The sequence below is a fragment of the Podarcis gaigeae genome, assembly GCF_964106915.1.
Source record: "Podarcis gaigeae genome assembly, chromosome: 13".
Taxonomy (NCBI): domain Eukaryota; kingdom Metazoa; phylum Chordata; class Lepidosauria; order Squamata; family Lacertidae; genus Podarcis; species Podarcis gaigeae.
The window spans coordinates 17308028-17323493 of NC_139689.1; the positions used below are offsets into that span (position 1 = coordinate 17308028).

General features: G+C 45.6%; 3 protein-coding genes across 4 annotated transcripts in view; 2 read left to right on the forward strand and 1 right to left on the reverse strand.

Moving 5' to 3' along the window:
* Positions 1-592: 592 nt before the first annotated feature.
* LOC310829277 (sesquipedalian-1-like) lies at positions 593-2397 on the reverse strand. The gene is made up of 2 exons (XM_083707571.1): positions 2258-2397; positions 593-1414 (listed from the first exon to the last, which is right to left on the reverse strand). Exon 2 carries the CDS (start codon positions 1399-1401, stop codon positions 781-783), a length of 621 nt encoding a protein of 206 aa, XP_083563697.1. The 5' UTR covers positions 1402-1414; positions 2258-2397; the 3' UTR covers positions 593-780.
* A 2-nt stretch (positions 2398-2399) lies between these two features.
* On the forward strand, positions 2400-13214 carry CD2BP2 (CD2 cytoplasmic tail binding protein 2). 2 transcript variants are annotated; one of them, XM_083707492.1, is made up of 7 exons: positions 2400-2516; positions 6265-6346; positions 6611-6743; positions 8614-8771; positions 9878-10382; positions 11210-11331; positions 12882-13214. In XM_083707492.1, the coding sequence occupies exons 2-7, from the start codon at positions 6272-6274 to the stop codon at positions 12990-12992; spliced, it is 1104 nt and encodes a 367-aa protein (XP_083563618.1). In that variant the 5' UTR covers positions 2400-2516; positions 6265-6271; the 3' UTR covers positions 12993-13214. The 2 variants fall into 2 exon arrangements, with proteins under 2 accessions (XP_083563618.1, XP_083563617.1); XM_083707491.1 differs by lacking the exon at positions 2400-2516 and adding an exon at positions 4913-5069.
* Positions 13215-14902: 1688 nt separating this feature from the next.
* LOC310829165 (integrin alpha-X-like) overlaps positions 14903-15466 on the forward strand; it is a 29630-nt gene continuing 29066 nt past the window's right edge. Inside the window, exon 1 of the mRNA XM_083707320.1 lies at positions 14903-15069. Within this exon, the coding sequence (XP_083563446.1) occupies positions 15006-15069 (64 nt within the window). The 5' untranslated portion in view covers positions 14903-15005. The remainder of the gene's footprint in view (positions 15070-15466) is intronic.

Consider the following 15466-nt stretch of genomic DNA (forward strand, 5'->3'; position numbering starts at 1 on the left):
CCTCTGCTGAGCCCCCACTCTCCAGGCAATCCTGGCTTTGATAGCAGTCAACTTTTAGGCCAGATATGGTGGATACCTGCTGCTTCATTTTTATTGCTACTTTACCATATCACGATAGTGCTGTTGTGGCACTGCATCCTTAAGGCTAAGGCAAGGGTCCTGACCATAGCTGTCAACCTTCCCTTTTTTTGCAGGAAATTCCCTTATTCCAGCGCCGTTTCCCGCTGCTATCCCGGATTGTTAGATATCCTGTAGACTTTCCCCGGGACAGGTGAGGCTGCTGATCTTTTCGAGGCTGCTGATCCCTTCTTTTCAAATCTGAAAGTTGACAGCTATGGTCCTGACCCACCAGTCAAAGACCAGAGAGTAGGCCAGTGCTGTTTTCATCACACCACTGAATGCATGGGCTGGACCAAATGGCAAAGAAGCCAAGCTTTCACTTTGGCGAATGGTTTTGATTCCACGCTCAGGAGGTTGGCACAGCTGAAGACTCCACCAAAATATACCATTACTGAGCTCAACCTCCTTTCTCACTATATCAGGTATGGCAGCTGCTACTATGGTAAACAAAGCAATTCTCAAGGCTGGTAGGTTTCTTTGTTTAAAAATACACATTTATTAAAATCTCTTGTAGCATGTAAAAATCAATGTCAATGTGCTGACATATGTTTCAAAGGCATTAATCAGATACTGGCTCTGCATGACTTTCTTGCCTGAAACTTCATAGATTCTAGACTTCCCAAAGGCACGGTCCAAACGTTTGGTATGGCCTGAATTGCCCTAATCAAAATCAATCAAGGACTCATTCTCTGGCTGCTGCTTGACTTGCTTCTCCTGCCACTTCCGCCTCAGCCTCACAATATCTTCTCCAAATTGCTGGTGGAGCTGGACAAAACCCATGTTGAAGGGACCAGCTTCCACCGCTGGTTTTGTAGTGGGGTGTTTCAAGTCTCTTGCCAAGTGTCTCGGTTGTCCTTCACATTTGGGAGGTTGCTGGTGCTTCAACATCTGAAACTGTCCCTCCAGCTCCGTCACCAAAGCTCGGAGGTAACAGAAGCCTGCCGTACTGAGAGCTCGCACCCAACCCTCCATGGTTTCTTGGCTCTCGGCCGCCATTTTGTAGGATCGGGCGCCAGGTACCCCATTGGGGTAGGAAATCTCAAAGGTGTGCGGTTCAGATGCAGACTCCTGCAGCTCCACGGTGCAGCCTTCCAGGATGATGAGCCGGAGAGGACCCCGATCTCCCGATTGGTCTCGGCAGAAGAGGATGTTGCCCCAGAGCTCGCACCAGCATGGCCGGTAGGAGGCTGTGCGGATGCTCTTCTTGTACAGCAATCCCTGCCGGTCTGGGAGATGCCTCAGGTGGGAAGATGCGAGAGCACTGGAGAGGTGGAGTTTCATGGCGGACAGAACCCTGAAAAACGAGGGGTGAAATAATGATGGACGACTGGTGGCGGTGAATGAAACAGGTGGGCATGTCAGGAAAGTACAGGTGATAATGGGCCCAGATATAGAACGGGGGGGGGGGGAGGTGAAAAAAAGGAGCGAAATGAGGGAGAGTGTGGAATAACTTAGGGATGGGGTGAAAGGGAATAAGAAAAAATGAAGCAAAGCACATGAGAAAAGGGATCATGTTTTTGAAGGGGAGATGAAAGCTCTCTGGTTGTGTACACATCTTACATTTAAAGCACACGCACACACACACCGAAATAGAAAGAATCCTAGGAAATGTAGCTGGTTAAAGGTGCTGGGAAGTATAGTTCCCTGCGGGTAAACTACAGTTGCCAGGATTATTGGTTTGCTTTAAATGTGTGGTGTTTATCCAGCTGGGAGTGATTCTAATTTGGGATGGATTTTTTATTTTATTTTTCAGAAAACTGAACAGGATCTAGAGTAGGATGTTGCAACAAAAGTGGAAATAACTCAATGAAGGAGCAAACCAATTGTGCAAGCATAACAGGACAGATAAACAAATTGAAATAATGGTTTTAGAAGGAGTGAGGACAAAAGGTGGTGAAGGAAGAAAAGTAATGAAACGATAGGATGAAGGGCGCCAGAAGAAAAAAGGAGAGGACGAATCTATGCATAATTAAAGAAAAATACTGGGAAAGGGGGAAGCTGGAGAAGAACTGGAGTGAGAGGGAAGGAGCAAGAACTTCCCCAGTTTGTCTTGAAATAAATGTAACTATAGCAAGTGCCCCAAGCAAACATCAGGATATTGTAAAAAAGGGAAACAAACTCCCCTGAATGCCCTTACCTTTGGTGTCAGATGCGTCTGAGTTCCCCCTTTTGGTTTTCCTTCATGGCAGTTTCTCCTTCTTCCACTCTTCAAGAGGAAACATTTCCCAGGTGAAGGGGCGGGACTACAGCTCACCTGGCGATTCACAAGTCACTTGATCCAGGAAGAGAAGGTAGCTATGGGAGAAGCTTGCCTCCCCTTTGATCGTGGTCCCTTGCTTTCCCCACCCACAATTTCTCTCCCAAGATCAAGAAGAACAAGCAACTAGAAAGAGGAAGTAAGGAACCCACAACCAATTACTGAAACTTAACCTCAAAGGAAAGTTCTCTCTGGTCCTAAAGAGAGTTGTCTTAGAATGGATTCGTTTCAGGAAGAAATAGCTGTGAGGAATGGAGGGTAGAATAATAGAACTGTTGGAAGGGGCCGGAGGCTCATCTTGTCCAACCCCCCTGCAATGCAGGAATCTCAGTCATTGGGATCTAAGTTCTAGTTGCTACAGTTCCCCATAAAGTGCCCCCTTTTCTGAGCTTGCCTGTCCCGCCCCCCATGCACCCACCCTGGAATATCATATACTTACTTGTCCATCATTAGTTAAGAAAATATGGTGGTTTCTAGGGATCGGGTATTGTCAGTAATTGCACTGCTGGGGAAAACCAGCAATTTTCATCTCTTGCAGTCTTTAGATGTATTACAAAGATTTTTTTCTTTCCTCATTAGGCTTTTGATGAGCAAGTTGTACTCTCTCTCTGCTTACTCTTGGACTCTGTTTTAAAACTTTTCCTTGGAAATAGATCCGTTGCATTTCAGCCTGTCATTCATCTGTGAGAGGCCCAGCATCAACTCTGTATATAATAAATTAAGTGGAAGGGCTACGAGAGTATAATTATTGGGTCAATAATTCTCAAAGGGTGGAACCCCAAAGACTTGAGTAGCTGGATGCTCCCTGGCAAGGGATCTTTACAGTCTCATTTGACTTGTTGGGGGTGAATGTCCCTCCACATTTAATTATCACCACCTAATAGTGAGGAAAGGCAGCTCAGGAAAAGTTGTGGCTTTCCTTGATGATGGTTCCCTCCGTTTTGTTTTAGGAAGGAGGGCAACACTGCTATGTTGTATTTATTTTCTAATGCCAGTGTCTGGGGACTATGAGGGTCATCTAGTCCAACCTCTGCAGTGCAGGAATCCTTTGTCCCAATATCAACCCTGAGATTAAGAGTCTCATGCTCTGCCAACTGAGCTATCCCAGCAGCTTGGAATAGCTGGGAGTAAGTCTGTATACCACCCTGGCCTGCAGGGCTGTCTTAAGCATATCCTGCGCCTGGCGCAACGCACCACTAAGCCCAATGGGAAAGACAGCTCTGTTGGCCTGTCCATGCCCTAAGATCTTTGAGTGAGGTCCTTTTTCAAGTGCTCTTTCTAGTGAAAGTACATTATGTATCGAACAGAGAAGATTTTTACTGTCATGGTACCCTAACATTTCAATGCAGAAAATATAATTATCAGTGCCAGGCCAAGGCATTTTTCTTTGCCCAGATATTTTAAATGGTTTGTTGCCTCAGTCTCCCTTATCATTTTATAGTTCTTCTTCTCCTCAGTTTATTGTTCATATGAAGTTGTTGCTGTTGTTATTTGGAATAAATATTGTTTATGTTTATTGCACACAACCCTGACATCAGTTTGAATGAAAGTTGGCCTAGAAGTACAGTAAAGTAAATTGTAGCCCAACCCAACAATTGTATTGTGGCATAAGCCCACTTTGTCTACAATATTAAGAAACAAGCTACTGCTTGTGGCATGGTAAATTTGTTGGTGCCGCAAGACTCTCACTGCAACAAACTAATAGGGCTAAAGACATCTTAAAGGCTGGATTAGTACCCTAATCCACAGATTCTTGCAGGCAACGGCAGCCTCTGCCTTAACTAAACATGGGAATCTCTGCATGCTGTGTCTGGTGGGACATAAAGCCAATAAATAATAATAATATGTGGGGTTGCTTTGGGGGGGGGGGTGTTATTGGGTTGTTGTTTTTATTTTGATCCTTTATTTCATGGTTTTATATTTTGATTTTGTTCTGTGAACCACCCTGATACTTCTGGGTGTGGGTGTGGATATAGATATAGATATAGATATAGATATAGATATAGATATATCTGTGTGTGTGTGTATATATATATATTGTTTGGTGGCACGGTAAAGAGGCTTTCTGCATCAGGCTTAAACAAAAGGTTCATCTGCCCTATGATTTCAAAGGGCCAAGGAGATGCTTGTATCTCCTGCAGCTGTTATTCAGGGGTACAGTGCCTTGAACCATGGAGGTTCAGTTTAACCATTATGGCTGAGGGTTGTTGCTTGACCTGTTTCAGGAACGTGTGTGGTTCCCTTTTAATTCCACCTGCAGTATTCGTGCCATTAAAACCACATCAGTTTAAAGAACTACTCATTCCTAAGGTCAAAGTCCTACACAGAAGGAAGTCCAGTGTGCGTGGCTTTGCACCCGGGCAACCCAAGATACACTGGAGCTGAGCAATAAACTGCACAATTCCTGTGGGCTGCACAGGCTTGGAATGATATACAACTTCCGCCCGAGGAGGAGGTCCAAAATTAGGAAATTACCCTCACCGCGCGCGCGCGCAGGTTTTGCCCACACTCTTCGTGCTAGTCGGCGCGAACGAAGCCGGCGCTTGCCAATACTTTGCGGTCACTTCCGGAGCGCGTGCGCCGCCGCCTGCTTAGCGTCACGTCCTCGTCGAATGGCGCGGCGGGACCCGGATGTTGATTGCCTCGCCGCGGTGGTTTGAGAGTTGGGCAGCGGGGCTGCGTGAGGACTCAGGTGGGAGTCGCATTCCGTCGCGCGGGGGGAGGATGCGAGTGACGTAATGCGCACATTCTAATAGCTCCCGCCCCGCCTGAACGTCTGGCTGCGGGGGGGGGGGGGGCGGCGGCGGCGGCATACCTGCCCAGGTGCGCTCCCAGGTCAATGACCCCCCTTGCTCACACCTGCAAAGCGCGGGGCGGCCTCCGAGCCGTGCGAAAGGCTTCTTTGGAGTTTGGGAGGCCTCTCCCTCAAGTAGTTAGCGTGGTTAATTTAGGAACGTAATTGGTGTCGGGGTTTATTTTAATAATAATAATAATATAAAAAACCACCCACATTTTGCCTGGAGTTCATTTGCGTTTTAGTCCTCTGGAGATGATGAAGAGCAGCGAAGCTTGACTACGTTTGGATTATTTCCAGCAGCCAAAGTACAGAGGAGGAATTGTAGAAGAGTTGGAAAAGGACCACGAGGGTCATTTGGTCCGGCCCCTTGCAATGCCGAAATCTTTCACCCAACGTGGGGCTCGAACCCATGGTCCTGGGATTAAGTCTGCCAACTAATTGGAGCATTTTACCTTTCTCCCAAGGCTGCTGTTAACTTTAGTGGTCAGAGCTCAGGTGTTGCACTCCTTGCTCTTTAGAGGCTTATTAGCCTGCACGCACACATCCCTTTTTGTGGCCCCCAAATAAAACCTGAGCTATGTGAAAAAAATCCTTTTGGAAGCTGAGTAAATTATGTATACAAAACTTAAATGTGCCATTGTTACTAAGAAAGTTGGGGTTTCTTAGTGCAGCTATTTCTAAATCAAAGCATTGTGATAGAATACGCAAGGAGTTCTTATTTGCTATCTTTTGTTCATTGAGTTTACGTAACAGGTTGAGATGTATTGTGATAGGATTTGCTTTTGCAGAGGGTAAAACGATGTGTATAAAACACATCTCTGTACCAGTATATGCAGGAAAGATGGAGCCTACAGTTACTTTGTTTACAAACCCTCCCCAGAGACCTGCATAGTGGAGATAAGGCCCCTTCCCCTGAGACCTGCATGGTAGAGATAAGGGTCTTATCAGCAGTGGAAGCAGCATTATGCAAATTCTGGTTAACCAAACCCATCAGAACAGCCAAGCCCCTCTCCTGTGTTGCCCACAGATAGCTCTCTCGGGTGTCTTGCATCCCCTCTGCCATCTTTTGAATCTGGCTTGCTTTTCGTAGAGCCATAATGTCAAAACGCAAGGTGACCTTTGAGGACCAAGGCGATGAGGATGAGGAGGAAATGAACTTGCCAAAAAAGAAGGTGAGCTATTCTCCAATATCTTCATATTCAGGGGATAAAGTGAAGGAGGAACTGTGTGTTTAAAACATATAAAATCTGGGAGCTTGACTTGAGAATGCACAGTGGCTTATCCTGAAGATTTAGGGGAGCTTAAAAAAGGGATAAGCTGCAGATTTGGAAAAAAACCCCCTCTAAACTAGTGATGCTGGGGAATACAGGCAGATTCTTCAGCTTCTGAATGGATAATTTCTACATTCTTTACCAACTCCCAACCCCCTTTAACAGCTGGTGGAACCTGCAGTTGGAGGACCAGGCAGCCGCTTTAAGGGCAAGCACTCATTGGACAGTGATGAGGAGGATGACGAGGAGGAAGGGCGAGGCAGCAAATATGACATCCTTGCATCAGATGATGTAGAAGGTAAGTATGGAACTGGAACCATGGTACGTGTACATATTTGGATAATGAGATTCTGTATTCTGTGATATTTCTACTTTCTGAAACCCCAAAAAACAGCAAGCCAGCCACTAGACCTTATAAAGATAAGAGAGGCTACTTTTGCTTGGAATTGCAGTGGTATGGATGTGGCAGACCTAAAGGAAATGGAGCCATTGAGTATCTATTTCAGTACTTAAGGGGGGACATCTGCATGAAAACTAAGGCTGCAATCCAGGGACACCTGGGAGTAAATCCCACTGAACTTAATAGGATTTAATTCTGAGTAGATATGCGTGGGATTGGGCTGTATGTGTTCAAAGCCCTTTGGATACATTATTTCATCAAGCCTTACAGCATCCTTTTAAGGTAGGTTGTGTTTAGGTATTCACAAATTTTAGAAGGTCTTGGAAGTGAAGACAATATTTTGGGTTGTCGGGACCCTTTAAGAGGCCTTATGCAAGTTTTGTTCAGAGGTAAGCCCACTGTGTTCATTGGCACTTACTCCCAGGTAAGTGTGCATAGGATTGTAGCCCCTGATCTCATAACTACACCTCTATGGAAGATCAGCGCTCCCCAGTTCCTCTGTGGAAGATGAATACTCCCCAATTCAGCTCCATATGTTTGGAGCTTGTATGGGGGGGAATAGGAGCTCATTGGGAGGCTGGCCATTGGAGTGGCTGGAGTATCTTGGCCATCCACCACTGGTCATCCCCAGCGCTCCCTTCCAGAGCCCAAGGTAAAAACTGGGACTTATTTTAGCGGTGGGTGATTGTTAACACTCATAATACTTCAGCCTCACACCTCTGAGCCCCCTGAAACCATGTCAGAGTGCTGAGCTAAAATAGGGGATCCTGCCTCTATATATGTATGTGTATAAACACTATTGGGACGCAGATGGCGCTGTGGTCTAAACCACAGAGCCTAGGGCTTGCCAATCAGAAGGTCGGCGGTTTGAATCCCCGCGACGGGGTGAGCTCCGTGCTCCTGTCAACCTAGCAGTTTGAAAGCACCTCAAAGTGCAAGTAGATAAATAGGTACTGCTCTGGCGGGAAGGTAAACAGCATTTCCATGCACTTCTCTGGTTCACCAGAAGCGGCTTAGTCATGCTGGCCAGTAAAGTGAGATGAGCACAGCAACCCCAGAGTCGGCCACGACTGGACCTAATGGTCAGGGGTCCCTTTACCTATAAACACTATTGGATGTACTAGGGCTAGCAGAATTACGATTGCAGAGTGGAAGGATTCATAGGGGATAGGGCTATTGATGGCAACGGACCATGATGGCTGTGCTCTTCTTCCACAGTTGCAGGCAGCAATGGTTCAGAATACCAGTTGCTGGAAACCATAGGTGGGGAGAGGGCTCTAGTGCTCAAATCTAGCTGGCTTTCTACAGGCAACTGATTGGCCACTGTGAGAATGCAGGACTACATGGGCCACTGGCCTGATCCAGCAGACTCTTCTCAAGTTGTTGGTGTTGAAATATATTTTTAAAAATTAAAAAATTGTCCAGTAGCACCTTAGAGACCAACTAAGTTTGTTATTGGTATAAGTTTTCATGTGTATGCACACTTCTTCAGTGTAGGTGTTTACTAAGTTTATATACCCAGAGGTCTCTGGGCGGTTCACAGAAAAGATTGCAACATATATAATCAGAATAAAAACGGCAACCCAGTAACACCGCCCCCGCCCCCCCAGAAAAGAGCCACATTTTAAAAGGATATAGGATGTTCTTATGGTTTTTCGTATCAGCCCTGCTCTAGTGATTTATTAAAGTTAACAGTCATTTTATTCTAGTATTATGAGAGGCTGTTCCATCATAATTTGATCCCCCCCCTTCTTATTTACCCTCGTAGGGCAGGAATCTGCAACTATCGACTATGAAGATGGGGTCCGGATCACTCCATTCAATTTGCAGGAGGAGATGGAAGAAGGCCATTTTGATTCAGAAGGCAACTACTTCTTGAAGAAAGAGGCGATGATTCGGGATAACTGGTTGGACAACATAGATTGGGTAAGGTTGCCTGTCTGGGCTGAGCAGAAGACAGTCTGTGACAACAGGGAGCTGATAACCTTGGCTGTTCCTACAGTGTGTAGAGAGAGGGGCTGGATTGATTCCCCAGTTGCACTGTAGCAGGAAGCAAAGCATCAGTTTTTGTGCTTGCATTGTACAATCATAAATACAGAGATCCTGGGAAGTAATTCTGAAATGTCTGCAAGAGGGAACAGCAGTAGGGGGAATGGGCTATAGTTCTGCGGCCAGGACAGGAGCGAACTGGGTTCATGGCTCAAATCTGGGTACCATAAATAGTCAGAAATAAATCAGGTTGATTGTCATAACTAAGCTGCTTTCCTGCATGGTCCTCAGAGTTCTTGGAGTAATTCTGAGACAATATAGCCTTGGAGACAGCAGCCCTCCCAAACCCCAGGGAGCTTCATAGCTGAGTAGGGATTTGATGCTGTGTACTCCCATACAAGCTCTGCACTGCGCACGCAGTACCTTACACAATAGAAACCAGTGCAAGGATAGACATGAGAAATAGGCAAAATGGGTTTGGATGTGGGTTTCCCTCCCCGCCCTGTTTGTGGATTCCCCCCTTCCCCTGTATGCTTACAGCACAGGTTAAACTCCAGAATTTTATTATCTTTCGAAAGATGTCTGTGGTTGGTGAAAACATAGTCAGGTGCAGTATTTTAAAACTAAGTAAGCGGGAATAATGTTGCTCTCTTACCTCCATGGCTTTTTACTACCACAAGAATTGGACAACCAGTGAATTAATGTTGCATCAAACAAGGCTGCTATGATTCTTGGGAATATCTAATAGAAACAGGGAGTGCAAATAACAAAAAGGGTATTATTTCTGGCTTGCGGCACCTGCTAGAGTTCTTTGACTGGATCTGAAGCCCATACATTGGGATCGTAGAGTTGGAAGGGACCCTGAGGCCCATCTCGTCCAACCCCCTGCCATCCAGGAATTTGCAGCTGCCCCATTACGGAGATTGAACCTGCAACCTTGGCGTCATCAGCACCATGCTCTAACAAGTTGAGCTCATCCACATTTTGTAATGGTCTGCCACTTGCCTCTTACGGCTTTCCTGTCCCTTTCGCTTCCCAACCAGGTCAGGATAAAGGAGCAGCGTCCTGGTCAGAAGAAGCCGCCGCTAGATTCTGCCGATGAAGACGAGGAAGAGGATCTTGAAGTGGGACGGGCACCTTTGGACAAGAAGGCGCTGCTGGAAGGGATGGTGGCCTTGGTGCTGCCTGGCGAGACGGTGGCCAGGGCCATCCAGAGGCTGGGAGACAAGGGCGGGCCCAAGAAGAGCGGGCGTCAGAGGAGGCCTTGGAGCCGTCTGAAGGCAGAGGAGGCAGAGCCAGCCGAGGAAGGAGAGCCCCAGAAGCCCGGGTCGCCAGAACGGAAAGAGCAGCTGGAGCGCCTCTCGGGGCTGGCTGACCAAATGGTGGCGCGAGGCGTGTATGAGATCTACCAGGAGACTCGGGAGAAGCTGGCACTGAGGCTCCGGGCGCTGGAGCAACCTCCTGCAGCAGCATCCGCAGCCGAACCGGAGCTCGATATGTTTGCTGAGGATATTGATGAAGCGAAACTGGGGGAGAAGACACCAGCGGGTGAGTCCTTTTGTTGGGAACTGTGTTGCTGTTTTGGGAAGACCCAAAATGCATGATTTGCAAATAATAATAATAATAATTTAGCAACTCTGTGATCCCCTGATCAGCCAGGGGCACCCAGGTTGATAACTCAACAAGGATCCTACCCAAACTTCCCCTCAGGCCGTTCCAAGTTGCATAAGGGCATATGGAAATATTACGCGAATGCCTTTTGTTTCCTTTAACCTTCCGCATTCAAAATTTGATGTTGTGAAATTTGAAGTTAATTGCTGTTGAGCTAATTAGCACATAGGAGATCCCAATGATAAGTAAATGGATGAGAGACTTCATGCATCAATGTGGGCTGGTGCCGATCCAAGACAATTGTTCTGCCTTAGATAAGCTGGCACAGCCTAGAAGTGCAAAATCTGGACTATTCTTGCACACCACCATTCATTGGGAACTGTGTTGCTGTTTTGGGAAGACCAAAAATGCATAATTTGCAAATAATAATAGTAATAACAACAACAACAACAACAACAACAACAACAACAACAATAATAATAATAATAATAATCCCCTGGCGCAGCTGCCTGCAGAGAAAAGTATTCCCTTTTGGGAAAAGGCTTCTGCTCTTAAGATTCTCTCCAATATTTGAGCTTTCAACATGCAGGGTGTTTCTGTGGGGAAGCATTCAAATGTGGGATCACCCACCGGTCCCCCAGAATCCTGATGTTTGAAGTAGTGCAGCTGTACTACACGACTGTCCTGATTGTATTTCGGATCTTAGCCCTTGGGTTATTGTTGGAATTGGCAACCTGACACAGGTTCTAACATTCTTCCGGCAGTGGGAAGTGAGGAGCAAAAGCAGGGCGACGACGATGCTCTCTCCGAGGTCATGTGGGAATACAAATGGGAGAACACAAACACGTCCGAACTCTATGGCCCCTTTAGCAGCTCCCAGATGCAGGTAAGAGACAAAGTGGGGCAGCCAAACCGCTGTTATTTCTCTCAGATATTTCTTCATGTCTCTCTCTTGTCTTAGGTCTTGTTTTCATCATTCAGTCTTCATTCTTTCCGCCTATACCAGTGGCCTTTTGTTGATAATTTTTTGTTTTTCCATTCTTTCAGTAGCCTTTGGTTTTTTTCCTCCTTCTTTTCTTTTTTATGTTCATTTCTTCCCCTAAATCTTCAATCTTCATGTCCATCTCTATCCATTTATTGTTCCTGGGTGTATAAGTCTTGTCCGTAGTTGCAAGTGCACTTCTCAGTGGCTTGCCTGCTGAGGTGAGTGAGCAGCTGTGGGCATATTGGAGAAGCAATGTGTTAGATTTCTTACCTGCTCTTTACCATGTGGTCCCAGGTGTGTTGCAGCAATAGAATATAAATCATAAAAACAAATAAAACATTGGTAACTGTAAAACAAGAAAAGTGTAAAAACAATTAAAAGCAGTTCCATTTGTAAAAATAATGCAGACATTTAATGAAAGTATATACAAAGACAGTGAAGAATAATTCCTGCACGCTGGGATTATGAACTCCACTTAAGCAAGGAAATCATATTGCTAGAGAAGTTGTTTCGATTTGTAGTGACAGCTGTCAAGCTGCATCAAGGATTTTTTAACACTAATGTAATCAGTTGCCACATTTTGGTTACATTTACTACTGCAATTCTTTGTTCTGAAAGATGATGTCCTTCAGTTTGTTAAACCTCCTCTTTCTGTGCTCCTCCTGATGGAAATATGCAGATGGGGACAGATATATCCCTACTTTAAGTCGTTTATGTACTGTCTTATATATTATTTACTACAAAGCTCGATGACTAATCAACAAAATGTCTGATTACTGGAACGGCGTCCGAGCACTGAACCACTGGTATATCACAAGTGGACTCCTTATTACTGCATTTGCAATTGTTCAAGATAAAATCTATTTTGGAAAGAGAAGAAATGAGCATTTTACCACTGATATATTACGAGTGAACTGTTTATTTACTGTGTTGGCTTTTGTTTAAGATAATACCTGAGTAGGCTGCCTAGAAGTGCAAAATCTGGACTATTCTTGCACACCACCATTCATTTTATCTGAAAATATTGCCAGCAATGTGTGTTGTGCAATATCTCAGTTACAAAACTGGGCATTGGTTGCAGAATTCGGGTTCTGCAGAATCTCCGGTTTCATCTTTAAAGCCAAGTTTCTAGCCTTTCACAATCTTCATTTTCATGCCTGTTTTTGAGTGAAAACCACCTAACGCATTTTAGTTTGTAGGACCCCCCCATGTCCATTAGGTGCACCAACTTTTTTTGGGGGGGGGGGCTCTCCATGTGTCCAGATTTTGTTGGTCCCCTTGATATGCTAACGTCAGTCGTGTTTGAATTTGCTGGTTATGTTGATAATTTCCCCCCAGTGATTGTTTGTTCACTTCATCCCCTGGCCCCAACCAGTTTGCCAGCTCCATCTCTTCTTTCTCTCAGCAATTCCCTTTCTCTTTCAGCACTTTCCTCTTGTGTATCCCTCCAGGACTGGGTATCCCAAGGCTATTTCCCCGATGGGGTTTACTGCCGGAAGGTGGAGAATTCCGAGGGCCAGTTCTACAATTCCAAGCGCATTGATTTTGAACTCTACACGTGATTGGAACCTGCCTCCTGCCCCACAGAGCACAAGAGATGCAACTCAACACAGCGGCGGACTGAAAGAACTTGCCGGACTTTAGGGGGTGGGGGCCAGGGGAGGAGAGGCGTGTGTGTGTTTGTGTGCGTGTGTTTGCAGAGGGAAAGAGGGAGAGGTTTGATTTGCCGTCTCATTCTGAGGTTGCTTCACATTTTGCGAGAAATAAAAATTATCAACCTTAAATTGGCTGGGTTGGTTACTGTTTCCCTGCTGATGATTCCCGTGTGTTGGGCATAGGTTAGGGATTGGCATGCAGCCTTCTAGCTGCCAATTCTTGTCTGCTCCTCAATGCTTCCAGTAGCATCTTAAGTGATGGGGAGGAGAGACTGTCATACACAAGCAAATAGAAGATTTGGGGGGAGGTAGAGAGGGTAAAACAAGTTGCCATTCAGTGACATAGTTCACTGTTCTACCATCTTGCACAATATTTGGTGGAGAAATTGTGGTTTACTTTGTGTCTATTACTATTTTCATCTGTAGGGATCAACTTAAAGGGGGCCTTTTTTTACTCAAACCTACTCATGACTCAAATTTTATTCATTGCTCTTCAGCTCCTTTATACTACCCCACTCCTTGTTACAAACCTCATGAGAAGGCCATGCTTTTAAGTGTGCCCCTCCCCCTTTCATCTACACCCATTCCTCTTAGGTCTTACAGGGTAGAGTGTTTGGCAAATCAGATGGTGGCTTCCCTTTGTAATACACACTAGTCCAGAGCCCTTAAAACAAGACAGGTATTTTTGGTACATGCACAGATTTTTTTAAATGGACAATTGCAGAAATTAAAGCCAACAGCAAAATAAAAACAACTTCTAGATGTTGGCCACATATAGATATTTTGGTGTTCTGAAAGGGCAGCAAGTTAATTATTACAGTATTTTTTATTGTCGGGGAGAGGTGATCACGATATTTCCTGCCACAAGCGCAGAAAATAATTTCACGAGCTTTGGAAACTATGCAACTTGACTTGGGGGTGGCATGGAGAGATTTCTGCTTCGCCTGAGGCAACAAAATGCTTTGGGCTGTTCCTGTTCATAAGGAAGAAACCTCATTTTCAAAGAGGATGCTAGGAAAGGGGGTGCCTTTAGTTTCTGTGAGGATGCTAGGAAAGGGAGTGCCTTTAGTTTCTATCCAGTATATCAGAGCTCATTTAAGATCTTGTAAGACGGCCATCCAGCACAACTGTCCCACACTCAAGTAAATAGTCGCATTACTTCCTTGGAAGCTAGAATTCCCACAATATATTTATTGTGGATTCTTATCTTTAAAAAATGAAAACATCCCGCTAGCAGGCTCAGACAATAAGGATAATGTTCTGGTGGTGAGAAACAAGCCACTGATGAACAGACCAAAATAGAGGTTTGATAATCTGAAGTCTACATTTCCTCAATACAGCAGGCATGAGGCCAGATATGGGGAATCTAGCGCTCTGGATAGTAGACTTGCCCCATCATTCCTGGCGATTTTGTCATTCTGGCTGGGGCTGATGGGATTTGGGAGTCCAGCACCACAGGTTCTAACCCCTTCCTTTAAGATGTCTTACAGGAACACACTGGAAAACATCCCTAGCACAGTTTTCTGTGTCTATTGATGGGTCGCCCTCTAGGAAGCACATCCTGAAAGTGACGATGACCCTGTGACGTTTGCCCCCAGCACCTGATATGCAGGGATATACTTTTGCTGAACATTGGACATTCAGTGGCGAGAAAAACTTTGTTAGGTTTTGTCTGTCCCATGCAACCAAAATGGAATGGAAGAAAGCCTCTGGGAAAAGAGGCAGCCGTACTCTGTTAATTTAACATTGTCTAGCATTTAATGTTGGGTGTGGTTTGTAGGTGGCGCAAATCAGAGATTCATGCTGAAACTGAGGGGGGAACGGATACTGGTGTGGCAATAATAGGAAATGAGATGCCAGACTTTGCAGCAGCGCAGTCTCCATGCAAGTCGGCCACAGAGGACTGGATGAAGCAACAGCATGGAGCCTGCCGTCGAAACGAAGTGGATCCTCAAAGCTGCTTTCTTTCTCTGCCTTGGCTGGTGTACGTACTGCAGCTCGACTTTGGCTTGTGGGGCAGGTGTAGGGTTGCCAACTGATCCCAAAGGAACTGGCTTTGGCTTGTTCCTGTGTCTTTAACAGCAAGTTGATCTGCAGCAATCGGCAGGTGAACCTGTTCTCAGCTTGGAGAAAAGTAGTGCCACCTGCTTACAGCTGTTTTAAAAGGCACAGGAGCAGGGGTTGGGAGTTTTTTTGGTTAAAGTTGGAGCCATCAGGAGTTGGGGCAGCTGGTTGGGTTGCAGGTAAACTGAATCAGGGCTAATGGGGGGGCAGGGAGGGGGCTGCAGTGTTTTAGACAGTGACTTTAAAAAAGGAACAAAAACTTACCGTGCGTGGGAAGGCTTGCTCAGTCAAGCACTGAAATGGGGATTTTTTAAAAA

Excerpts from the sequence above, each read along its gene's own strand:
- CD2BP2 (XM_083707492.1), top strand. The coding sequence starts at position 6,272 with ATGTCAAAACGCAAGGTGACCTTTGAGGACCAAGGCGATGAGGATGAG. Across the intron at positions 6,744-8,613 it reads TGCATCAGATGATGTAGAAG|GGCAGGAATCTGCAACTATC; the intron begins GTAAGTATGGAA and ends TTACCCTCGTAG. Across the intron at positions 11,332-12,881 it reads TTAGCAGCTCCCAGATGCAG|GACTGGGTATCCCAAGGCTA; the intron begins GTAAGAGACAAA and ends GTATCCCTCCAG.
- LOC310829277 (XM_083707571.1), bottom strand. The coding sequence starts at position 1,401 with ATGAAACTCCACCTCTCCAGTGCTCTCGCATCTTCCCACCTGAGGCAT.